Genomic DNA, 24,142 nt, shown 5'->3' on the forward strand with positions numbered 1-24,142 from the left:
GGATGGGGGAACTGAAAGGATTCAAAGATGGACTGACTCTGGTCAAAATTACAGGCAAGGGAAACTATCTTGGTGTTAGCCTCTTCCTACAATGTGTGCCACGAGTGCACGTGTACTTGGATAACATTTTTTTTTATTTTATTTTATTTTTTTTTTAATTTTTTTAAAGTCTTAGTTCTAAAACTCCATCCTTTCCCTGGGCATGGCTCTAAAAGCTAATGAGGGCATTTTATATTGTTGTGTTCCAAAAATTACGCAAGAAACATGTAAAACACATTAAAAAGTGGAAATGCAACTTTACACATGCATTGGCGTGTACACATGTAGCACCACACTCTGAAATAAATGTCTGGATTAATGCAACCGTGTGGCTAAATTTAAATGCATAAAAGGCCAAATTAACTGCATGTAGAGGTATGCAAGAAACTATCAGTGCCAGGAGGTTGCTGTGGGAGCCATAGCCTTTTGACTTCTGTACGTTTTTAAATTTTCAGCTGTAGCATTGTATTAACACAACTTTTTGCATTGAATTTAATTATTCGTGGTGTACTTGCTGCTTAAACCACACCCTGCTGTGGGAAAAGACCCTTCCACTGCTCTTTAGTCCCCCAGTTGGATATATCAACTGACTTCCCTTTCCCCTAATGACCCTTCCTTTCTCCAGGCCTCAGAGGAGATGGCAGAGTGTAAAAAGATTCCTCACAGCTGGGGATTAGTGCTGTGGGGAGTATCTGTAGGCCCTGTGTGCTTGCTTCTCCTCCAGAGAGTGATGCTGAATTTTATAGTATGACTGCAGTTTTGTGGTTTTATGGGAGTAAGGATTGTATACGCCAATGTGATGTACATTCAGCTTGTATACATCTCATAACTTTCTTCACAGCCATCAAGCCCAATGGATCAGATGGGGAAAATGAGACCTCAGCCATATGGAGGAAGTAACCCATACACACAGCAGCAGGCACCTCAGTCGGGGCCACAGCAAGGACATGGATATCCAGGACAGCCATATGGGCCACAGACTCCCCAGAGATATCCCATGGGAATGCAAGGCAGGACACAGAGTGCAATGGGCAGCATCTCGTATGCACAGCAGGTAGAGCAAAAAATAAAACACCTCTCACGCTTCACCACAAACCATTCTTCTCTGACGAGCAGATGAGTGAACTCTTTTAAATATGGCTTATGAATGTGTGTGCTAACGGGATCAGTCTTAAACAAATTCAGCTGTGTACCACTCTCAGTTATTGAGGTGAAAATAGTATTTGTTGTTTAGGCTGCGTTGTGTTGTGGTTGGACTTAAACAGATGAATCCTTATGTGAAGGACAAAGATCTGTGGTGGTCTTGCTTTCCAGAGAGGTGACAATAAATCTTTAGTATCACAAGTGTAATGGGGGCGGGGGCGGAAGGGGAAACAGTTAATGGATTAAAACAGCATCTACACAAATCTGTAAACCGGAGCAGAGAGATAACTACTCCTCGGAGTAACAGAAATGTCAGGTTGGGGTGGCTCACTGCTTCGTACAGTCGTCATCTCCTCCTGATCTCTCGCAGAATGCAAAAGGCTGCCTTTGCATCGAGACTTCACTCTTTGGTGATTTACTTACATTTGAGGATGGACTAATAGACATCACAACAAAGTCCTTATGGGTCCATATTAAAGATCTGTTCTTGCCAGAGGGAATCTGGCACAGCACTGGCTTCCCTGTTTCCTCAGCGGCATACTCCTCTAGACAGCAGCGTTTCCATGACCTGTCCAGTTAATTGCCCAGCACAGCTGCCTGGGAGTCATGGCTGCAGGAACTCAGATTCCACAAACCACTAGAACGTATCTGAATCAGTTTCTAACTTGCATGATTCTACTCTCCTTTTGTAGATTCCCCCTTATGGACAGCAGGGCCCAAGTGCGTATGGACAGCAGAGCCAGACTCCATATTACAACCAGCAAAGTCCTCATCCCCAGCAACAGCAGCCTCCATACTCTCAGCAGCCACCGTCCCAGACCTCTCACTCCCAGCCTTCTTATCAACAGCCGCAGACTCCGTCTCAGCCGCCGCAGCCTCCGTACCCCCAGCCGCAGTCCCAGCCGCCGCATCAGCAGTCCCCGTCCCCGTATCCCCAGCAGCAGCCCGCGGCCCAGCAACATCAGCAGAGTCAGCCTCCATACTCCCAGGCACAGTCGCCCTACCAGCAGCAGCAACCACCTCAGCAAACCGCCTCCTCTGCTCTTTCTCAGCAGTCGTCTTCATACCCTCAGTCACAACCTCAGCCACAGCAGCAGCCTGCCTACTCCCAGCAACGCTTCCCACCTCCACAGGTAGGACCTCTGCTGCTCGCTATCTCCTTCTGGGGGTAACTACGGGAGTTTGCAGAGTTTAGTTCTCTGTGCATTTTAAAACCAGTGCACGCCTGCTTACCTATGATTAAACTAATACATGTATTGCCCTCTTAGCTTGGCATAGATCTGTATCTCCTCCGGCTGTGATGTAGAAACGAGATGGCTGAAGGCACAGAGGTGGGCTGCTATGCAGAGAAAGTCACCAAGGCTGTAGGGTTCAGAAACTACTGTTTGTACTTAGTGAATGCTGTTAATTGGCAATACCAGTCTAAAGGACAGGTCACTTAAATGGCTTTCAGACTGTGGTCCATGGAATGTCTCCAGGTGGTCCACAGAGCTGCAGTGCTTATCATAGTGATGACACGCTTTTGGTCTTCCAGAGATCACGCTTCCTGCTGCTTTTGTAGCGCAGTGCAAGACTCCCAAGACATTGGGAGCCTTTTTTTTTTATCACTGAAAGTAACAAGCTATCTGCACCCTGAGTGGCTACTTTGTTGCTTGGGTGAGGCTTTTCCATGTAAACTTATTCAGTGTACAGATAGGCCCCAAATTTGGGGGAGGAAGCAAATGAAGAATAGATACAAAGTGACCTGGAGAGGTCAGAGTAGCAGGGAATATAGAGGGCTCTACACTTGTGGGGAAGTGAAATACCCAGCACAAATATGAAATGGAGTTTTTAATCAAAGAGCAAGGCCTGTTACGTTAAAGGTAAAATTATCTTCATCTGCCTTAATGTTCTAATACTTGAGCATGGAGTTGTCTGAAAAGCTTTGAAATTCACAATTTTTGTGAGGAAGATCAAAAATCTTGGCAGAACTTCTCAGAAAACTGTTCTGTTTTTGGACTAGCTCTATTAATATATGTAATTAATTGCCATAGTTTCCAGAGGAAAGGTTTAGAAGTTAGGAAGAGAAAGTGCCTACAAGAGATCTTGGTTCTTAAACTGTCTCTATTGTGAAAAATAGAGCAATAGCTGGAAAATCACTATCTTTTTTAGATTCCTAGTGCTGAAATTACTTCTAGTACGGACATTTGGCCTAGCTGTCCATCAGCAGCCTTGATCCTGTGTGGAGGCAGGGGATGCTAACTTAGTTCCTCTGTTTTGTCTCCCTCCTTGTTTTGGGCAAATGCTCTCGAGTGGTACATGAACTGTTGCTTCCTTGTTGCTGGAATGCTCCAAGACTGAATGCTGTGGAGTCCATATTTCACTTCTGTGTTTTCTTTGTGTTTCAGGAGTTATCTCAAGACTCATTTGGGTCCCAGGCATCCTCTGCCCCCTCAATGGCTTCCAGTAAAGGACAAGAAGATATGAACTTGAATCTTCAATCAAGGCCCTCCAGCCTGCCGGTGAGTGGTGAGGCTGTCTGTAAGTGACTGGTGTGAGGAAAGAAGCTCACCAGGATCACTAGTACTGACTGGGATCACTAGTACTGACTGGTAGTGTTCCAGATGGAAGCAGGTATAGAGGCTGCCTATGCTTCTTGCTTTTAGTCAATAGCTTCTGATTTCCCCCTGGAGATTAGATATAACTTCCAAAAGTAATGAAGCTGAGGGTAAACTTTTTTTAACCTTGGAAGCCCTGGCCTAAATATTTGACTGGCACTCTGGGATGCTTGTTTCTTGCTGAAGAGAACTGATCACTAGGGCAGCCTCTGGTTTTGTCCCTTTTAAAATATAGGGGTGCAGTGGCTGGCTTGTTTGGTTTTATGGTTGTGTTTTGTTTTTGTATTCCAATTTAGCCCAGTATTACATGTATGTTAATAGTCTAGTAGAATTGTAGCCACTACCTATGTGTCAGTGGATTATTATGTTGCTGATTTGTACACCTTGGGTCCAACATGACTGAACAGATTGTGAATAAGACAGGTTACTCAGACCTGGAGTTAGCTCCTTTCACTGCAGCCAGGACAGTAGTTTCCTCTTAACTCCAAATCTGCTTGTTTTGTGGGTTTTTTTTAAACATTTGAACTATTATATAATTTGTAAACTTACCAGATTTTTGGGGACAACATTCTGGCTGCTTGTTGAGCGAGATGCGTCTCTTATCTTGGTTTTAAACTTCCTAGAGTGTAGCAATTTAGTGGGGAGGGTTAATACATTTCTCCTTTAAAGGTCTGGAATGGGCTGACCAAGCAGATCCATGCCTATGGCTCAAAAGAAGAGTTTGAGCTGTTGAACTCAGTTTGATTTCACTGAAGAATTATTTTCGACTTATAATCAGATGGAAGTTCTTTTCCTTTAGCATCTAGGATAAAGCTCCTTCCTAGACTGCAGTTGGATTGGTCAAAGGAGAATGAGTTGTGTGCATAGCAGAAGTTATTCTTGCTTTCAACAGTAGCATCCAGTTTTTTGGTCTGTGGTGAGCCCTTCTAAACAGTTCCATGGATCATGGGGGCAAGTTATGTCATCAAAATGCAGATCAGACTCTTAAGTTTGATAACAAAATGGGTTAATTTTATTTTGGTGTTGGCTACTTTTGGACCCTGATTCCAAAGATTAATTTTGTTCTGAGGTGTTGAGAATCTTTAAACAGCATGTTTTTTTCCACTCCAAGTCCTTCTTTATGACCCATCTTCTGTCTTGCAATGTAGGGAAAGTGTAGCTATTGAGGAAATCACTCTGAATCTGAGCAGTGGAGTGTCATGATTAGTAGCGCTGTTGATGCTGTCTCCAGGAATCCTTCCAATCAGCTCCATCTGACTCAGAATATAGGGGTGAATTGTTCTCTTTAGCAGAAGTGGCTCCTGCTCAGAGCCAAGTGGGAGTTTGTTTTTGTGGTGTTATGGATAAATGTGGTCTCTCCTTGAGCCCTCTTCAAATTCACCTTCAAAGTGGCTCTATTATGGAATAGCGGAATTGGAAATGTGGGAGTTCTGTCGTGTTTAGAAGCTTGAATTTTAACATATCCATCAGTGTCTGACTTGTACTTAAGCTTCCCATGTGAGAAATCTCTTCTAGACCTCTGTAGCATATGGAACTCAATCCAGTGTTGCGTTAGGTGTTCGCTCTGTGTAAGACCCAGGGTTCTATTTTAACCAAACATTTTTACAGCCTTTCAGTCTCTGACTTTCAAGGATTAGATAGTGAAATCAAAGGCCGTCAGTCAGTCTGTCAATGGCTTCCTAGAGCCTGGTACCCATCCTTTTTAATTTGTGTATGTATATATGTCTCTGTCTCTCTGTGTGTGTGTGTGTGTGTGTGTGTGTGTGTCTGGGGTATGTATGTATGTATATAAATAAATTTGTAGATGTGCAGGATTTAAAAAACAAACAAAAAAACTACCTCCATTTTTGTTTCCCAGAATTCCATCTCCTGTTAACATGAAGGGAATTGTTAACTCTAGCTTTAAGGTGAACACTCTTGTCTACTTACTGTCTGATGCACATCCAGTTTTGTCTCAAAGAACTTCTGTATCTGTAAAAAGGGAATGTTTGCGGGTGTTAATATTATCTACCCATTTTTGTTCCAATAGGCAACTTTTCCCTTGGCTTCTGTACTGGGAGGTCTGGCGGCAGTATAGCTTGATATGGAGTCCTTGTTAAGGATTTTTTTCTGTTAAAGTAAATATACGCTTTTCATTCTTCTCTCCGTGTCCCTCAAAGTTGGATGGTCAATTAGGAATTTTGGATTCCCCCATAATAGAGTAACTTTCCCAAGCAGCCGTATAAGTGCCTTATAGAACCATAGGTAGTACTGTGGCCTTTCACGTTTGAAAGTTTTAGGTGCTTCCCTACGATCAATAAGCCCTGCAGAGTAGCCGCTATTGTGCACCTTGGTAACTGGCAACCTGTGAAATGCAGCTTCTTAATTACTGACCTGTAGAGCAGCTCTGGCTAAAGTGAATACTGCTGTTTTCTAGGTCTCTCTGCTTAGGAGGTTAAATATATTTAAAGGCTTTTTTTCTTAATTGCATAAGGGCCAGAGTTTCCATATGTCTCCATCAGACTTAGTGCCTGTGTTGAAACTTTAGGCAGTGAAGGGGGAAACACTTTAAAAAATAGGAAAAAAAGGAAGTCAGTCTCCGAGGTACTTAACCATAAGTCTAATAGGAATGTCCAGGCTATGTGGCACTTCTTGCCAGTCTAGTCAAGATCTCTCTGAGGAATGTGTAGCTGGTCTCTGGTGGTGGTGGTCTAGGAATCTGTTCAGTAACTTTAGAGAACTAATCTTTGTATCATTCTCTGATGTATGTTTCTTTCACTGCTGTGAGAATCTGAAATAGAGGAATGTTGCAAGAGTTTGAAATTCATTTCACAGACTTATCTAATGCTTTGTTTGCTCATCTGTAGATTGCAAAAAATGTCTGGCCTTCCACTTTGGTTCACAAGTTATTGGGCTTTTATAGGGTAAGTCCTTCTTTCTGGTCTCTCTTCCCCTTTCTGAAGAGTAGACTTGAAAAGCATGTGAGTAAATATACTGTGGCTACCCAGTGACACAGATGTCTTTAAAGCAGTGGCAGATCCAGGTAGGTGCCTGGCAAAGGCAATTTTCCCTACAATAGTCTGGGTGAAGAATTTTTCTGAATAATTCTTTGATTCCTAGGGAGTCTCCATCAGCAATTCACTTAACTAAACTTAGATAACTCTTTTGTGTATGGGAGGGACAGTGTGTAGTCTTAGTGTCTAGAGGTAATAAATGGTGTAATCATTAGTATAAATTTCTTCCTCCTAGGGGATCCTAAACCTCTGATCATCAGCAAGAGACTCTCTCTGGCAAGTAGCAGCCAGTTTGTTTGGTGTTCAGCTTCTTGAGACCTTGACTCTTGCAGAATCGGAGTACCATATCTCCAGCTATTAATTACAATAGCTGCTCTCTGGTTTGGGAGGAGTTGGCTTTCAGCAGTGTTTAGGTGAAATCAGAGAGCTCTCTTCTGTGCTAAGCGTGGATCCTTTCTTCTGTTCCCTTCCTCTTGTCTCATCTTGAGTTATAGACCTCCTCAGTAGGACTGGAGGGGGAAATGGCAGGTCAGTGTCCCAAAAAATACTAATTTTCCCTTACATGAGACGTTAATCCCATGCAGAGTTTATTGCACAACCTTCACAAACCTAGTGGCAGTGTGTTCTCCTAAAGCATACTTCATAAATAAGAGTTGCAGTTTACTCTAAGGATTAGAAACATGGTTGAAAGTGCGGGGATGTGAAAGGTCTAAAAGCTGCTTCATTCATCTCTTCTCCTTTGCCTTCCCTTGATTTCCACCCCTTCCTCTTAATTAGCCTCTTCCTTGATTGGTGTTCTCAATATCTATGTAGTATGGTGGTTGGTTTAATGTTTCTGCTTCATCTGATATATGACTGAGCATCATTATCCAAAGGGCTGTGTGTTAAAGTCTAGGCTAGGAATTTTTTTTGCAGAAGGTCCTGAATACTTAAATCAGTGTCTTTTTTTTTTTTTTTTTTTTTTTTTTTTTGTTAGTCTGTTTCCTCCTCCTTTGTCTCAAGTTGCTTTTCTTGCTTACCGACACTTGATTTTAGGCAGTTCTCTTGGAACCTTAGAGAATTATGTGGTTAGAAGATGGAAGTGTTAGGAGCTTGAAGAAAGATGTAGAAACCAAGGCGTTCCTGTGTCAGAAGAACGGATATGTTGGTGGCCTGGTAGGGAACTCGGAGACGCTTTACTTGTAGTTTTGTAGGAGGCATCAGAATATGGAATTGGGATGTAGGGCCAGATCCTCAGCGGGTGCTGCTCCATTGATAAAGCTATACTGATTTTTTTTTTACTCTAGTTGACAGTCTAGCCTGTATCGTCCACCAGTAATGACTAATGTTTGCATTTATTCTTTTGCTAGACTGCATTTTGTCTCTCGCCTTGTTCCAATAAGTGCACACTGCACTCTAATCCTTGTAGCCCTAAATTGCTGCTAGGTTTTCTGTGCCAATAGAAACTTGCTCCTATTTAAACTTGGCTTTTTCTTGTTTCTGCAAACCAGCCCTGTACTTGTCCATGAGGGCAGGAGAGCTGAATGTTGTGGTTAACCTGGTGAAGCCAAACAAGTTTGGTGGTGGTTTCAGGTTGGTTTGCTGAAGGGACTCCGACTTTCTTCCTTTTATGAGGAACCGTGGTAATATTTCAGGTTGGGCATAAAGTATTGCACCCCATAAACAGGTATAGGGTGGCTTCCCTGTCAAAATGAAAATGGTGGAAAACTAATCTTCAGGTAGGAACGCATTTTGATCGCCTCTTCAGTTTGTGAAGGTGAGATAATCTTCACCCAAGCAGAAATGTTGACATAAAATTGAGGGGGAGGGGGAAAACTTCAGAGCAACCGTGAGCGCTGGTGCCAGTCTGCAATTTCAGCATCTGATGAGCTGTTTGACTTTACTGTAAAAGGTGACTTCTGGTCCTGGCAGCTCTGCCCTAAGAGGAATAAATAGGGTATCGAGTCACCAGGGTTGAGAGTCCATGGCTTGGTTTTGAGTGCAGGAGGAGGGGAACTACAAGTATAGAATAGGTTTAAATAATTTACTGGAGTCCTGGTTCAGGACTGGCTCGGAAGAGTTTTTGTAAAAACTAAGTTCAACTGTGCGCTGCAGCCGTCCCTGGCTTACTGGTTGTCCTGAAGGACCTTAATGAGAGCTCCTAAAAGCACTGAGACCTAATCTGGAGAACATCAAGGGACAATTGTCGACATACCTAGTAATTTATTACTTTTCCAAGTGCAGAGCCCTAGCTGTGGTATTGGGACACTCTGGCTTAGATTTCAGGGTATTTTAAAGCTGATCTTCTTTGATCCTGCAGTTTAGTAGCTGCATATACTGATCACTCACTTGCCATTGGATGTTTGGGGTAAAAGGTCTTTCACCTTTTTGAGGACAAATGAGAATTCAAAAACCAAATCTCACTTTTCACCTTCGCTATGGCTTCGTACTTTTGCAGTCTCGATCATTTTCGTTCAAACTGGATAATAGTTTTGGGGAAGGGGTGAAAAGCGGCCCTGCTCTCCTGTTGTGTGTGGTGTGGCAGTCTGGGAATTATTTGGCTCTTCTCTACCTCCTTGCTACCCCAAATACTTAGCATCCGTTTATTTCTTGGCATCTGGGGCGTGTCAGGAAGTGCTGGTGGGATTAACTAAATTTACCATTATTTCCACTTTCCAGTCTGTTTCTTTCTCTCTTCTCCCTCCCCCTTTTTATATTTGTAAGTACTGAAAGGTAGAATAATTTGTGAGTTCAGTCAGCTGTGTCTGTGAGTAAAATGTCATCATCTTCTGCACAATCCCCCTGACTGGAAATAATCAGAACAGCAAACTAAATTATGGCTAAAAGCTGACTTGAGGAAGTTGCTGCTGGGGGAAAAAAGCCACAAATGTCTTTATTTGAATGTTAGGTGCTGAAGACCAAGTGCAGAGCCAGACTGGTAACTTGGAGGAAGAAATAGACATTCAGAGTTTAAATCTAATAGTGAACTCAGTCAGCTTCCTTCCCTGTTGAGGCTTCCTGCTGAACATTTTTTGTAAACTTGTTTGTTTCTGGACTTTTGGCTCCTATTTCTGACTACAAGCCATTGAAGAGGACCAGCAATGTATAAATGTCAGAGCCATTTGGCACTTTTATGCTATCGTGACTGGGCACCACAGAAATGTTTAGATGGGAAACACTCCTGTAACTTGTCCCAAAGTGTGCAATTCCTGAAATCCTATGTCTGGTGCTTCACGAAGGTTCCTACAAAGCCTGTTTTGACAATGGGAGTTGAATGAATCTCCCTGTATCAACTTTTGACAAAGTTTCCTCGTTAATTCTTCTAGGATTTTTTTTTTCTCTGCTATGATCTTGTGGCTGGTAACACTTTCGTGCTATTTCTCTGGAGCGCTGAGCTTCTCTGAGCTTTGGGGTTTTTGCGGGGGTTTTGTTTAATAGCTCTTTATGGGCTTGAGAAAGGTGTTGAATGCCACTAGCACCTCTAGTACATAGTCTAAAGAAAAGGTGGGTGAATATCTTTTACTGGATCAACTTCTGTTGGTGTGAGAGAGACCAAGCTACATGGACCCCTTCCTCATGACTGGGAAAGGTACTCTGATCCAGGAAAGGTACCTTTCGAAGATCTCTTTTGTAGCTCGAAAGCTTGCCTCTCTCACCAACAGGAGTTGGTCCAATAAAAGAGATTACCTCACCCACCTTGTCTCTCTAATATCCTGCGACCGAGTGCTACAGCAGCACTGCATGATCTTTTAGTCACTCTTGTGACCTGTTTTCTGTGTGTGACCTGCTTCTCCAGGTTGCTTTGCTATTTGTCCATGTGGCAATTTCTCTCCTCCCACCCCTCCCTCCAGTTTTGGACTAAGCTAGTCTAACCCGGTGTTTAGAAGGAAATTCCCCACCCCCACTGCTGTATCAGCCATGGCTGTTCTGAACAGCGCTGAACCCTGCGTGTTCGGTTTCTCTCTGCCGGGGTAGCCAATCCGCTTCCACCTTGTAAATCATGCTGCTCTGAGCCACTGATGCAGTTTGCTTTCCCTCTGCTTCGTGCTGGAGCTTGTGCTTGCAGCAGATTTCTCTATGCTCGATCCAGGGCCCGTTTCCTGTTTCTATTCTGGTCGTTGGTGGCTCAGCTCTGCTTCCTGCCTGTATATGTTACACAGATTCCCCTAACTGCTGGAGCCTTTTGTTTTCATAGGAACAATTTCAATTAGCTTGTTTTATATTTGTTAGTTTTCTACCTCCTTTGAGGAATGACAGAGTTTGTCTGAAAGACAGTCTTGTTTCTTACTCTTTACAATATGCTTTTAAGCCTGGCTACAGTAAATAGGCAGGTCAGTGTTTAATCAGGAAATTGCTGTAGGATGACCCATTCTGATCTTGGATTCCTAACAATAGTGTTTTTTTTTTCCTCTCTTCCCCCCCCCCCCTTTCAGTCAGATACAGCCAATGAAAACGTGTGGCCGTTATTTTGCACCCTAGAAGGAGCTCTAGAGTCTAGTCTTTGAAAGATGGCCTGTTTAGTTTGAAAGCTTCTCCAGGGAGGTCTGTTGCAAAGTGAGGAGACCTGTTCCCTTTTGCCACTGGCTCAGTCTGCAGAAGTCTCCCTCTGGCAGTCTGATGTGTTGGGAGGACGAGTCTCGGCAAAAGACACTAACCTCTCACTGGAGGGTTGAAGAAAGGTGGGAGGGGCAAGGAGAACATGTGCTCATTCTTCTCCTCTCTGCACAGGACGGTTAGGGGATAAATGGAGGTGGGTAACTTTTTGGCTGGTGATTGTACAGGCTTTAGTACCATCTCACCTGAGCTCTCAATTGACAGGCAAGCATCATCATGTAAATACACCCATGGCATTCAGGACTGACTTCTCCTGGGAACTAATGCATGCAAGTCACAAGCGTCCTGGGAGAAAATTGCCCCCATGTGGTTCTCATGGGAGTGGGTGTATGTGTTGTGTGTAGAGTAGGGTAGGATCAAGGGTCAGCTTCCTTAGCAGACTGTCTGCTCTGCCCCCTTCTGGAGGCACCGGCTGCTTTGCTAGGGCTGTCCACGTTCTTACTGATGTAGGATTTGCAGTGTGACTTCAGACAAGCTCCCAGTGAGGAGCAGAGGAGGAGTTGAGTGATTGATTTTTATTATTTTTAATCGGGCCTTTATCCAGGAAGGAAGAAACCTCTTAAAGAGGCTGTTGAGTTTCCTGAAATGGCAAGAAAGACGTCTCTGGTAATTGACTGTTCTGGCAACTTCTGGAGCTAGTAATCGGCAATGGGCAATGCATGGAATGGGCTCGGTTGCCATGGTTATACTCACTTTTTTCCCCCCCTTGCCCACGTTCACTCCTGTAAACTGATGGGGAAGGAGAATTTCCTAGATTAAATACCTCAGTTTCCCAGCTGGCCTAGCCCATCCAGATCAACAGCATAATATAGGGATGTGCTGCTGGACTGATTTCTCAGAGCGAAAGTGCCTTCATTGTGAACACACAACTCTGTGCCTTTAGAAAGCCCCAGAAGGGCTACTACAGAGTTAATTGCATGGAAGTGACAGCCAGCAAGGAAATGGGGACGGTTGTTTCAGTGGCCTGGTTCAGAGGAGGGAAATGCAAGGTATGTCTGGCTTACAAACGTTTGATGCTGGTTTTGTTTTTGTTTTTTTTAAATTCCAAATCCCTTTCCCATCCCCCATGAACTTCCTTACTCAAATCTTACTTTCAGGGGTATTGTGCTGTGCTCGCTCAGTTTTTGGTACAATCCTTCTCAAAATTCAATGTGTGGGCCTAGAGCCTTGTACATCTCCTACAGTTTTTTGAATTCCTGACTTTGCTGCATTTCTTTGCCTACCCAAACCCATGTGTGGTTGGCATGGTGGTGTAATCACATGCGGAGATGACTAAATGCTTCTGGAGTCTGAACTGAACACATCACAGATGAAGAATGCCTTGCAGATGATGAGGAAGCAGGGCTGGGAACTCATATCCTTAGGGATAGAGCGAAGGGGTTAACTTTCTATATAAGGGCAGAGTCTTGACCTCGGATGAGACACTGCATCTTTCGTAGATAGAGGATGAGGTGCATTTGAAAACAAACAAACCTAAAACACAAGGTTGTGGTCAATCATTTGAGAGTTGTACCACTCTTTTACATTTTCCTTCCCAAGGCCACAAGTTGGACCAGTGTTCTTGACTAAAGTGGTCTAGATATGTCTCCCTCCAGAACATGAAAATGTTGCTGGGAGCATCCTCTAGCAGAAAGATTAGTGGCAAGAGTGACTATTCAAGTAACCACATCCAGGAGTCACCTGTGCTCTTTCCACAGCCTCTTCTGCTCTGACCTGTTTGGGGATCAAAAAGTTTGGCTTGGGAGTTGAGTCCAGGTCCCTTCATTTGTGCTGCCATCCGTTTGCTGGGGCAACCTTTGTGATGAAACAGTTAAATAACGAATATTAATCAGAATATAAATCTAACTACCTTGGCAAGCCAGGAAAAGCCAAAATAGGAGCATTTTCCACCACTGCTTTGAACATTTCCCATCTTACATTAATGCTAATTAAATGCTAGAGTGCTTTGTAGAAACTAAGAGGGGTCCTCAAAGGGTTAAATGTAAGCTAGTTTTGCTGTTGTATTTCCCAGGAACTTGCGGAAGAGATCAGCACCCAGCATTCCCCGAGGAGGGAGAGAATGCTGGCCTCCTAGATGGTGGGTTTTTCCGTCAGCGACATCTTGTTCCGTGAATGAATCACGTTATTCCTTCCTCTTACTTTCTACTGCCACTGTAGCTTTGAATTTCTCTTTTTGAGAGGAGGGGGAGAACATGGGGTTTGCTTGGCTGCTCAGTGTTTGGGGGGTGTGTGTGTGTGTAATTTTATGGGGGGGGAACGTAGAGAAGAAGGGGTGGTGTAGAGCAGAAGCAGTAGAAGAAGGGGTGGTGTAGAGTAGAAGCAGTAGATGTGATTTGAAGCTCCTGCTGAGCAGATCTGTGGGAGTGGAGTATCGACCTCTGAAAAATCAATGGCTGCTGCAGTAGCAGTGCTGGGCGTTTTGCAAGGTCTCCCGTTGCAGGAAAGGAGTAAAGCCAGCAGCACCTTTCTCTCTCTCCCTCCCCCTGGATTCTATACCCAATCTCCACCAAAGCAGCCAGACCCACCTAGATTTGCTGAGGAGGATTAGAACAGCACCTTATTTTTGCAATTGAGAAAAAATTTCTTGTGCGACGCTGAGCCCCTCCTCCTGGCAGCCTCCTTTCCAAACGCTCCTTCCCTGCGCTGCAGCTAGAGCCAGCAGCTTCTACTAGTTTGTCTGAAGCCATCCTGGAAGAGTGAGCTTTTCAGAGACGGAAACGGTACAAAGATTTCTCTGCCATATTCTAGTCCCTGTCCTGGAACAGTTGCTTGGCAGCGCTGATACTCTGGAGAAGCTCAAACCTCCTTGTGGAGGAAGAGAAGGAAAAATGGCTTGTCCATAGAACAAAAAGGGAGACTGAATACCGAGGAGTTTTGTTTAGTTACCTTTTTAGCCTTTAGTTTTTCTTCCCTTTTGGGCTGGGGAATGAGTGACACAATTTTAAAGACTGGTTGGATGGAGTAACTGCCACGTGGTGGGACTCAGAGTATTTTATGCATCCTTTAGTTTGCAACCACGATCTTACCGCTCTTTCTTCCCCAAAAGATGCTGTGTGCCCTCCAGGGAGGAACCTGGAAACTGTCTAGTTTGTAGGTGCTCTCTCTTGGTCCTTGTTCAAATCAATAGATCTCACTCCCAGTTGAGCTCGCAGTGACACATTTGGGAGGGTGGAAATCTGATTTGTCAGTTCTATTTAAATCTCTCTTCTGGTTGCTGATGGTTAAAACTTTTTTGAAAAGGGATGCAGGGGAAAGGGGGTGGCTATGAACCAGGTGCACTAATATCTGCTCATGGCGCACTGCATAGAACCGGGCTATGGTGGTGCTGATTTCTTCCTCCCAGTATGAGAAACAGGGAATGCTTGGAAAGTCACCTTCCTCCCCAAGGTTGTTACGGTTCTGAAAAAGTGAAGTATTTTTTTTCTAGTTTAATGAATGGAAAAAACACATTTTGGGAGCATAACTAATGTAATGGAAGAAAGCAGTTTGTGGTGGAGGGGACATAACCCTGTACTGAAGTGTGCAGCTGTACTTCATTTATTTTGGGGTATTAATTTTGTTAGAAATTTCTGTTTAAAGGTGACTGGAGAATACTGATAAGCACTCCTTCCTAGCATGTGTATACATATAAATAACTCTCGTCTAGTCCCACTTCCCAGAGCTATTGGCTAACTATAAATTTCACTTCTTTAAGATTCCTCCCTCTGCCCCCACCCAAAAAGGATGGTTGTGGGATGGATAGTAACCATCTTTATCAGCAGGAGCTCTCAGTTTAGTCTTGGGGTACGTCTACACTTCAATTAAAAAATACACAGCATTGAGTCTCCGAGCCCAGGTCATTTGACTTGGGCTCGTGGGGCTAAAAATTGCAGTGTAGGCATTTTGGGCAGGAGCCTAGGCTCTGGAGCCTGGCGGGGGGGGGGGGTCTCAGAGCTCCAGCCTGAGCCCAAACATCTGCACTACAATTCTTTAATCCTGCGAGCCCAAGTCAGCTGACCTGGGCCAGCTGCGGTCAATGTACACTGGGCCTCCAAAAACATTCTAGACTTAGAGCCAAGCCTATGAATATGAGATTTTGCACCCCCTTTCCTCTCCCCCATGTTTTGGCTTAGGAATGATGAGCATCTAGAAGGTGCTTCTGGTGCCATGAAGAATGGCCCATTATCATCCACACAATAGCCTGTTGTCAGAGAGTGGAGGTAGTTTAATGGCCTGGTCCACTCTGTGGCAAGTTTGTATGCTTTTAGGTTAGAATTGGGGTTGCTGGAAATCTGTGTTTTGTGGTTTTTGGTATTTGAATAATTTCTTTTTCTTTTTTTCCACCCCCCTCACAGCGCTTTCAGGTCTGTGTAGTGCTTTCCTGTGCAGTCCATGTCCTAGAACTTGCCTGCTTTTTTTAGGACAGAAATGTCATGAATCGGTTTGCAGTGAATTGAGTGCTTGAGACAGTTGTCAGAGTAGCAGCCATGTTAGTCTGTATCCGTGAAAAGAAAAGGAGGACTTGTGGCACCTTAGAGACCAACAAATTTATTTGAGCATAAGCTTTCGTGAGCTACAGCTCACTGCATCAGATGCATGAGACAGTTGTGTTAATAGTACAGTTAAACTTTAATACACACAATGGGTACAGTCTGGGCAGAGGCAGTACAGGTCTATGCGTGCCCTTGCCAGTTTGCCTGAACCCTAACCTGACACTACTGCCTTTCACTCCCAAAGGGTAGTTGAGTCTCATGGCCTCTCCAGTTCTCTTGTCTAGTCTTCTCAGCCTGCAAAGAACAAAGTTTTATTGGTGGACATGTGTCCACTAGAAAGTGGACTGAGACCTACCAGTTCCTTTTACCTAGTCTAATAAACCGCAATTCTGTAAGTATTTCTGGTCACTGTTATATGTTAGGTTTGCTCTGGGGGAGAGAGGAGAATCTTTAGCTATCTATTTAGGGTGTTTTACAGTCTTTTTATGCTATTCTGGCAGAGCAAGTGTACCTCGATGGCAGCTGAGCATCTGGCCTGCGCTGCTTAAATGAGAGCATTTAAGTGATTGCAGCTACTGTAGAAAGTGAAGTTCACACAACGCTAAGATGAACAGGGAATGTTCCTCTCTCTGACTGGCTACAGATGCAGTAATTCAGCCAGTTCATTTGCTGTGAATGAAAAATCAAAAAGATGAGAAAATTCTCTCCACTATAATTCAACAAACACTTGGACTTAATTGATACATAACTTCTAAAAAAGTTAATAGAACTCTAACTTGTATATAAAGTATTCAGGTAAGGAAATCAAAATTAAAATGTGTACCCCATCCTTAATTCTGCCCCTCAACACTAACCTGTCTTCCAAGTAATTAGACCCACCCCCAAAAGTGAACTGTTTTTTGTAAATGAATTACAATAGTATGTTATGGTATGGTGTTGTGTCATGAGATACCCAGCACTTAGGGACATGGGGACATCAGGTCTGCTTTGCAGAGTATCTCATATATGGAGTTCACCCTTGAATGTAGTGTTAATGGGGTACAATGAGGTCTCCAGACCGTAGTGGGGTGGTAAATGGGGTGGCATGTGGAATGTAAAATGGAAGATACAGCAGTCTGCAATAGAGAGGAAGGAATGGGTCTAAAGCTCGTAAGTAGTGGGGAGATCATAGTTTGCTGGGCAACTCTGTAGCTTTCTGTGGTATAGTGGACTGGAGGAGGTTGGGTCTGTGAAGCATATTTGAATATGAAATAGATTAAGTAGTTGTTTGGTGGGGGTGAGAACAGGAGACTATGGTATTGAAGACATTTGTAGTTCTTGAGTGCTTGGAAAGGAAGTTGCAGAAAAATGAAGAAACTTTAACATAAAGCAGGCGTTTCAATTGACGAGAAGTGGTAAGGATGCTTGTCCATTTTCAGAAGAGCCAGGGAATAAGAATAGGATGTTCTAATAATTCCCTCATTAGTCCTTTCTCAGACTTTAGAAGCCCCTTTTGGTTTTGCCTGTGGAATTTACTAGTGTCTGTGTGGAAGCGGTAAGCTCTACCATGTTTCTCCAGTTTGTAATTGGCTTGAACCCTAGTTATTGACTTAATGGTGCCAACAAGGATTGCGGGCATCACACAGTCCTTAGAAGGTGAAGTGTCTGTAGTGCTCAACGTAGAGCACATCAAACAGTCTGTAAGTACCATGTAGACTTCTGTGTTGAACCCTTATTCTCCAGGTCTGGGACTATAAACCTTGTGACTCTGCAGGCATTGCCTGCAGACCTTAAAAGCTCCGTGCATAACGTTGTTTAGCTTATATAATAGAACCCAAAAAAAGTTGAGGACCAAGTGGAATTTCTAAACGGGTTGTTTTTGAGCTGACCATACTAAAGAAGACTTTTGGAATTGTGTGTGTTTGGGGTGTGTTTTGGGTATGGTTTTGTTCTGTTGTGGTTTTTTTTTTTTTTTTTTTGGTCCAAGTTCTGTATCTTAAATACTTTATTTCATTAATGTAAAACTTGCCCCAAAATACACTCTTCTGTCTGGAGAACAAACCAGGGGAAAAGCCAGACAAAATTTTCCTCTTTAAAAAATTAGATGGAGTCAAAAATCAGGCTTTATTTATAATTGCGTAAAAAGCTTTACAACTTTCACTATTGGTTGGGTTTTGCAACATAATCTTCAAGTCTAAAGCATATCTAGAACAAATAGGGGGAAGGTGTAGCGGCTCCACCATGGATGAATGGGTAAGAGTGATTTTGTCAACTTTTGCACTTTTGGGAATCTTGGACAGGCGTGGGCCTGTCCATCTCCCATTATAAGGTAGAGCAGCACCTGGTGCTCTAACTAAAGCTTGTGATGCAAGAGTCCGTAGTAGCTAGAGCACGGTGCATCCTGGCTATGCCCCTTCCCTTTTCAACCCATTTTTTCTATGCCCTTACCCTGGGGACTGTGTGGGGCGGTATTAGACAGATGTAATTCCCATGTGGTGCAATTTGTTGACTTTGGTCGGTCCCTTTACTTTGGACCTTCTATGGTACTCTGGCAGACTAGCCCAGACTCTGGAGAATTACTGTCCTAAGCTTACGTATTTTTTGTTGATCCATCCTGATATTTGCTTAAAAAATGAGCTAGTGTCTGATAGTGAGAGATGGTGATTCCCTTTTCATATAAAACAAAACCCTTTATTTTGAGCACAAACTACCATAAGCAGCTTCCTCTTATTGGTCATGCTAGGACTTGCAGCTCCCACCCTGAGAAAGACAAGTCCCCCTGCCCCTCCTCCTTTGGGTGTTGAATTGTGTGATTTCAGGCATGGTTTTGTTGTGGTGTGAAAAGGTTTTAGCTGCCCGAGTCCCTGTTTGTCAGCAGAGCTGACAAACCCGTGCTGGCATGATCTAGGATTGGGCAACCAATTGCAGCTGGAACACTTATCATTTCAGAGTCCCTGTGGGCTTCCGCTATCAGGTCACATCCCAAAATAACACTGGGCAGTATTTCAAGTGAAGAAACTATGGCTTTGGGGCTGCAGCCAGCCTGGAGTGTGAGATTCTGTGTGAAATAGTTGGAATCCCTCCAGCGTTTTTGATCTGCATGGCAGATGAGCAATAAACTGCATAAAAAACACATTGGAAACACGTGAGGAAATTCTCCAGACCCTGACGTTTCCTTCAAGTTGGCAGAGTTACTGTTGTTGATCCTCACCTCCTGTCTCTCGTTGTGACTGGCTGGGCTCAGAGGAGGAGAGAAGAGGGAGAGCCCTGTTAGTGGTGCTGTTACGTAGTTCTAAGTCTGTCTGTGAAAGCCTTACAGAGGGCAAATAAAGTTTGTGCCTGATCCAAAGCCCATTGAAGTCAATGGGTCTCTGTTATCTGCAGTGAGCTTTGGATCAGGGACTTCGTGCTAAAACCTGTCCCAGAAGCAGACTGTGGAGGGGAAGCTTTATTGCGTTTTTCTTTGTGTTGCACTTCAGTAAATTGCATTTTAAAGTTTTCCAGGTGTTCGGGCCTGATTAAAAGATACTCTAGTTATTTGAATGATAGCCAGTCTGAGAAACTAATCTGGTCAGATGGAAACTGGATGAGTCTTGGCCATAGTTAAGATTTATGGTCCTAGTTTTACCATTTCGTTACTTCTCCCCCGTGGAAGTCAAATTCCTGTGAAATTTTATAAATACCACACAACAGCTTTGAAATCCTAACCTTAAAAAAAGACCGTGTATGTGATGGAGTTTCTCTCCATTGGCAGATGGCTGCATTGCTGGAGTTTATAAACTTCAGTGGCTAAATCATTCAGCCTAAGGGAGGTTAGATGCAACTGGCACAGTATTTTCATTAGGATGCTATTGTCCTATTTCCTATTATATTGTTCTATAATATACATGGTGTTTTAACATACAAGCTTTACACACCTATTAAATAGTCTGTCAGAAAAGTACAGTGGGCTTACATGTCAGTGTTCCTTAATTTCTTTAACTTACGCATATGATAGAGGTCTGTAAAATCATGACTGGTGTGGAGAAAGTTAGTAAGGAAGTATTATTCATGCCTTCTCGGAACACACAAACTAGGGGGTCACCCAATGAAATGAATAGGCAGCAGGTTTAAAACAAACAGAAGGGAGTATTTCTTCACACAACACACAGTCAACCTGTGGAACTCCCTGCCAGAGGATGTTGTGAAGGCCAAGACTATAACAGGGTTCAAAAAAAGAAAAGTTCATAGGTCCATCAGCCTGGCTAATAGCCATTGGGCAGGGATGGTGTCCCTAGCTTCTGTTTGCCAGAAGCTGGGAATAGGCAACAGGGAATGGATCACGTGATGATGACCTGTTCTGTTTGTTCCCTCTGGGGCATCTGCATTGGCCATTGTCAGAAGGCTGGATACTGGGCTAGATGGACCTTTGGTCTGACCCAGTCTGGCTGTTCTTATGTAAGGCCACTGCTGCTTCTGCCGACTTGTATAAGATGAATGTCCAGGACCTGATTTTTCTATGTTAGGCCCTTTTATGCCACCGTCCAGTGTAAAGTGGCCTTACGTCCAATTTAACACAGGTAAGCATATTTAAGTTAATAAATTCCCAAATTAAGCTAAATGTATGTAAACCAGTTAAAATATATCCACATAGGACATGCAGCAGGTTAGCTAAGCCTTTGTGTGTAGATGAGTCTAGGACATAGACTTCAAATATTTAATCGTTAAATTAACTAGAGTTGAGGTTCAAACACCTTTAATGTTTCCTCCTTTCAGTATCTCAGTGCTTCACTTCCTCACACCATGTACCTATCTATATATTTCCAGTATAAGCCACATGCCCTACTGTTGTAGCCTTTACTCTGCCCACTGATAACGTACAAACATCAGTCTCATCACATAGCAACCACCGATCTCCTCAAACTCTTTTTGGAAGAAGACAGATATAGCACCCTGCCTTTTACCTGCCAAAGATCAGAGGTGCCAAAGATCAGAGGTGTGTCCCTGCCACACTCCTGCTGTTGTCACATTTCTCCCTCAGTGTACAGTCCCCAAACACGCATCATTTACAATCGTTTCCAGTATTCATTCTCTCTCTTATTTATAGATGTACTTTTCCAGCAGAAGTCTGAGTAGATATCTACTATGACCTGACCTCTACTGTGTAACATCCGCAGAGTACTATACTTCATTCTCTAAAACAACGCTGACATAGTTTACGAGTGGGGTTTTTCCATTGCCTGTGGTGATCTGGACTCTCAATTCCCCTTTAATTGTAATGGGAATCGAGCATCCAGACCCCCTCAACAACTTGGACAATTTCAGCCTAAAAGTATTTTAAAGTACTTAAGAGAAATGCAAGCCTTCATCATGTGGATTCACCCCATTGTAGTGGTGTTAGATCAGAGTTAAGGATGTTCGCGTACTTAACTCTGGATTTCCTTGCTTTCAAGCATGCAGCTTGTTATAACTACATTCAAATAAAGTCTTTTAGCAGAACTAATTGATACACCTCTGTAGTCTCCTTAACGGTGTCTTACATTTTTTTTTTTTTTGGCTTGAAATAAAGGAACAAAATCAGATAATATGTTATGTGGTGTATTGGGTTTTCTCCTCAAAGTATCTATAAATAAGGTTGCATTCTTTTCCTGGCTGTTCCACAATTTTCCAGTATAATGTTGTTTAAGTCACTTAAATGGAAGTTGTAAAGTGGGAGGAAGAGAGCTTGCCCCTTCTGTGTTTGTGGTTGTATTTTAATTGTGATTCTTTATCGAACTTCCACTTACGTTTCACGTTAAGAATTCAGATCTTATCTTCTTGTCTTTTCCTGGAAGACTCTGACAACTGTGGAGAAACTAGTAAGATTGTAACATTACAACACTAAGGAAGTAAAACCCAAGCCATGCAGTAGAAAAGGGATTTTTAGACACTTAATTTGTTTCTTAAATTTACCTATTTAATCAAAACACCTCACAAGCATTTGGGAGAAAAGATTTGGTTACAGATTTAACATAGTCTCTCCAGTTAAGGAAACATCTATCAAAGCCAGAGAAGTCAAGATTAGATATTTTTTCTAAGATTACAAAAAGGCAGACATCTTTTGGTTAAAGAAACCTTTCAGACCGTTATACATGGTGTGTGTGTGGCTTTTTTTTCCCGCAATCTTTTTTCCTTTTGCATATCACCTTTATGCCTGTTCTATAAAACTGAAATTAACTCCTTTTTGTTATGGGAGTGTTGCGAAGCAATATTTATAAAATGCTTTTCAGTTCTTTGATGGAAGGTGCTAGACAAGTCCAAAGTATTAACAGATTAAGACCTAACTGGCTGTTTGGGCATACTAAATTTGGGGTTAATACTGAAGCTGCAGTTGTAACATTCCCACTTAATGACATGGGGTTGTGATACATGTCTCTAATGTGACCCCAAACACAAATGGGTTAGGATAATGTGAGCGACTTGTCTGAACTCATAGATTGAAGAAGAAATGTAATTCCTACATAACGAGAAATTTGTCCTGAAGCCCCAAAGTAAGATGAGAAGATTTTTCTTGGATTTGAGGTTAATACTCCTGAATGTGAGTGACTAAGAACCAATAATGGCTGTATGTAAGGTACTGTCTTCAGGCCTTCTTGGAGAGACGAGTTGTATTTTGTTTAGACTGGGAGCTTTGCCATCAACCATACTGAGACTGATCAGCAGAGAGACGGGAAAGTCGTCGGATCTTGTAAACTTTGTTTTTAGGATTTTTCTGAACTATCATATCTTTGATTGAAATAAAAAGAAAAGCAGACCTACTACTGAGACTGCCTTGCAAGACATCGTCTTAATACAAATGGAAGTGGTAATAAAAAGTTGAGAATAGCGGGCCTGAGGTCATGCCAGCAAAGGATTGGATTGGCATTTCCATCTTAAATGTGCCAGTTAACACTTGCTGGAGGTGTGGGGTGTTTTGAAAAATGGGTCCAAATTCTGCCATTAAAATCAGTGGAAATTGCAATGGTGCAAGAGAGGGCAGTGCTGCAAGAGAATGGGACTCTGTTCATATGCCCCTCCCACTTATACACACCCGTTTTAGACACAGTGATTTCTTTGCCTACCCAGTCTCCAACCGTGACGTACCCTAACCATTTTCTAGCATAGACAGGAATCGCTTCACTCTTGTCTTGTGCATTCAGGTCTCCCTTTCCCTGAATGTTCAGTGAAGTGCTGTGTATTCAGCCTGAGGATGGGAACATGCTGACAAGCAGGTGCTTTAGAGTGACAAGGCCTCTTGTTTGCCTATGATAACCCTTACCCACCCCAGTGCAGGCAGGGCCTCAGTCCTGAAGTCCTGCTAAGTTATCTGAACTGTGGAGAGTGGTATTAGCCTAGCCAATGAGGATGGGACTAAACTGTCTAAGCCATGTTTAGCAATTGTGTCCTGACTTTTCTGAATTATGTTTTTAAAACGTGGTTTGGCCTTATTCATATGTCCCCCACTTGGTTACCTGATTGACTCCTCCACATCCATCGCTGACAATTTTGGACAGGTATCAGAGTTGCCATTTTTTTTAGTTTCCCAAATTGCTTTCCAACTTCTTGTCTCCTTTGGTCTAGGGCTGCCGTGCCCATTCCTCCTAGCTCCTGTGAGCTCCCCTTTGTCCCTGCCCCTATTTACGTGACTTCCCACCGTCCATTACTGTAGAATGTATCTTTACAACACCCCCTGTGAAGTGTGGATACAATTACATCCACACCTCACAAATGAGGGGAACTGAGAGAGAGACTGTGACCTGCCCCAAGATTTCACAGGATGTCTGTAGTAGAACAGGGGGTTGAATCCAGACCTTACAACTGCCAGTCCAGTGCTTTAACCACAAGACCAATTACCTTGGTATTCTGTTGTCCCTAATCACGGAAAGGCAGATTGTCCATGCTGTACACCTGCTATTACACAAATACTATAAAACTAGCTGTCTTCCAAATAAAGATGTCTATGAAAAGATGCGAAAATGTTTTTAGCACAATCGTTGTAAATCAGATTAGGATATTATGGTCACATGGCTCCTCCTAACAGATGCAAAGGATAATGTGCACGAGTTTAGGCCAGAGGTAGGTACAGAGCAAAGCTAACTTGATGTCTGTCCTTGTTTCAAAGTAAATGTGAAATGTAGGCTAAAATGTGGCCCATTCCTAAATCATCAGCATCATCTTCTGCTCTTTCAATGATGCCAGCTGCAAAGCACTGTTAATTTCCTTTTCCCACTTCTGTGCCTTTCTTCATGCTTCCTCTTCTGTTTGAAATGTCCTCCTAAAACTGGTTTTCCAAACCTTTCTCTCCTCATCCAAGTACATCCTAAGACTC

General features: G+C 43.1%; 1 protein-coding gene across 1 annotated transcript in view; it reads left to right on the forward strand.

Moving 5' to 3' along the window:
* Nucleotides 1-24,142, forward strand: part of ARID1A (AT-rich interaction domain 1A) — a 77,966-nt gene that overhangs the window by 25,642 nt on the left and 28,182 nt on the right. Inside the window, exons 2-4 of the mRNA XM_077837720.1 lie at nucleotides 881-1,093; nucleotides 1,875-2,315; nucleotides 3,570-3,683. Coding sequence (XP_077693846.1) covers nucleotides 881-1,093; nucleotides 1,875-2,315; nucleotides 3,570-3,683 — 768 coding nt within the window. The remainder of the gene's footprint in view (nucleotides 1-880; nucleotides 1,094-1,874; nucleotides 2,316-3,569; nucleotides 3,684-24,142) is intronic.

This window comes from Eretmochelys imbricata, chromosome 19, assembly GCF_965152235.1.
Source record: "Eretmochelys imbricata isolate rEreImb1 chromosome 19, rEreImb1.hap1, whole genome shotgun sequence".
Taxonomy (NCBI): domain Eukaryota; kingdom Metazoa; phylum Chordata; order Testudines; family Cheloniidae; genus Eretmochelys; species Eretmochelys imbricata.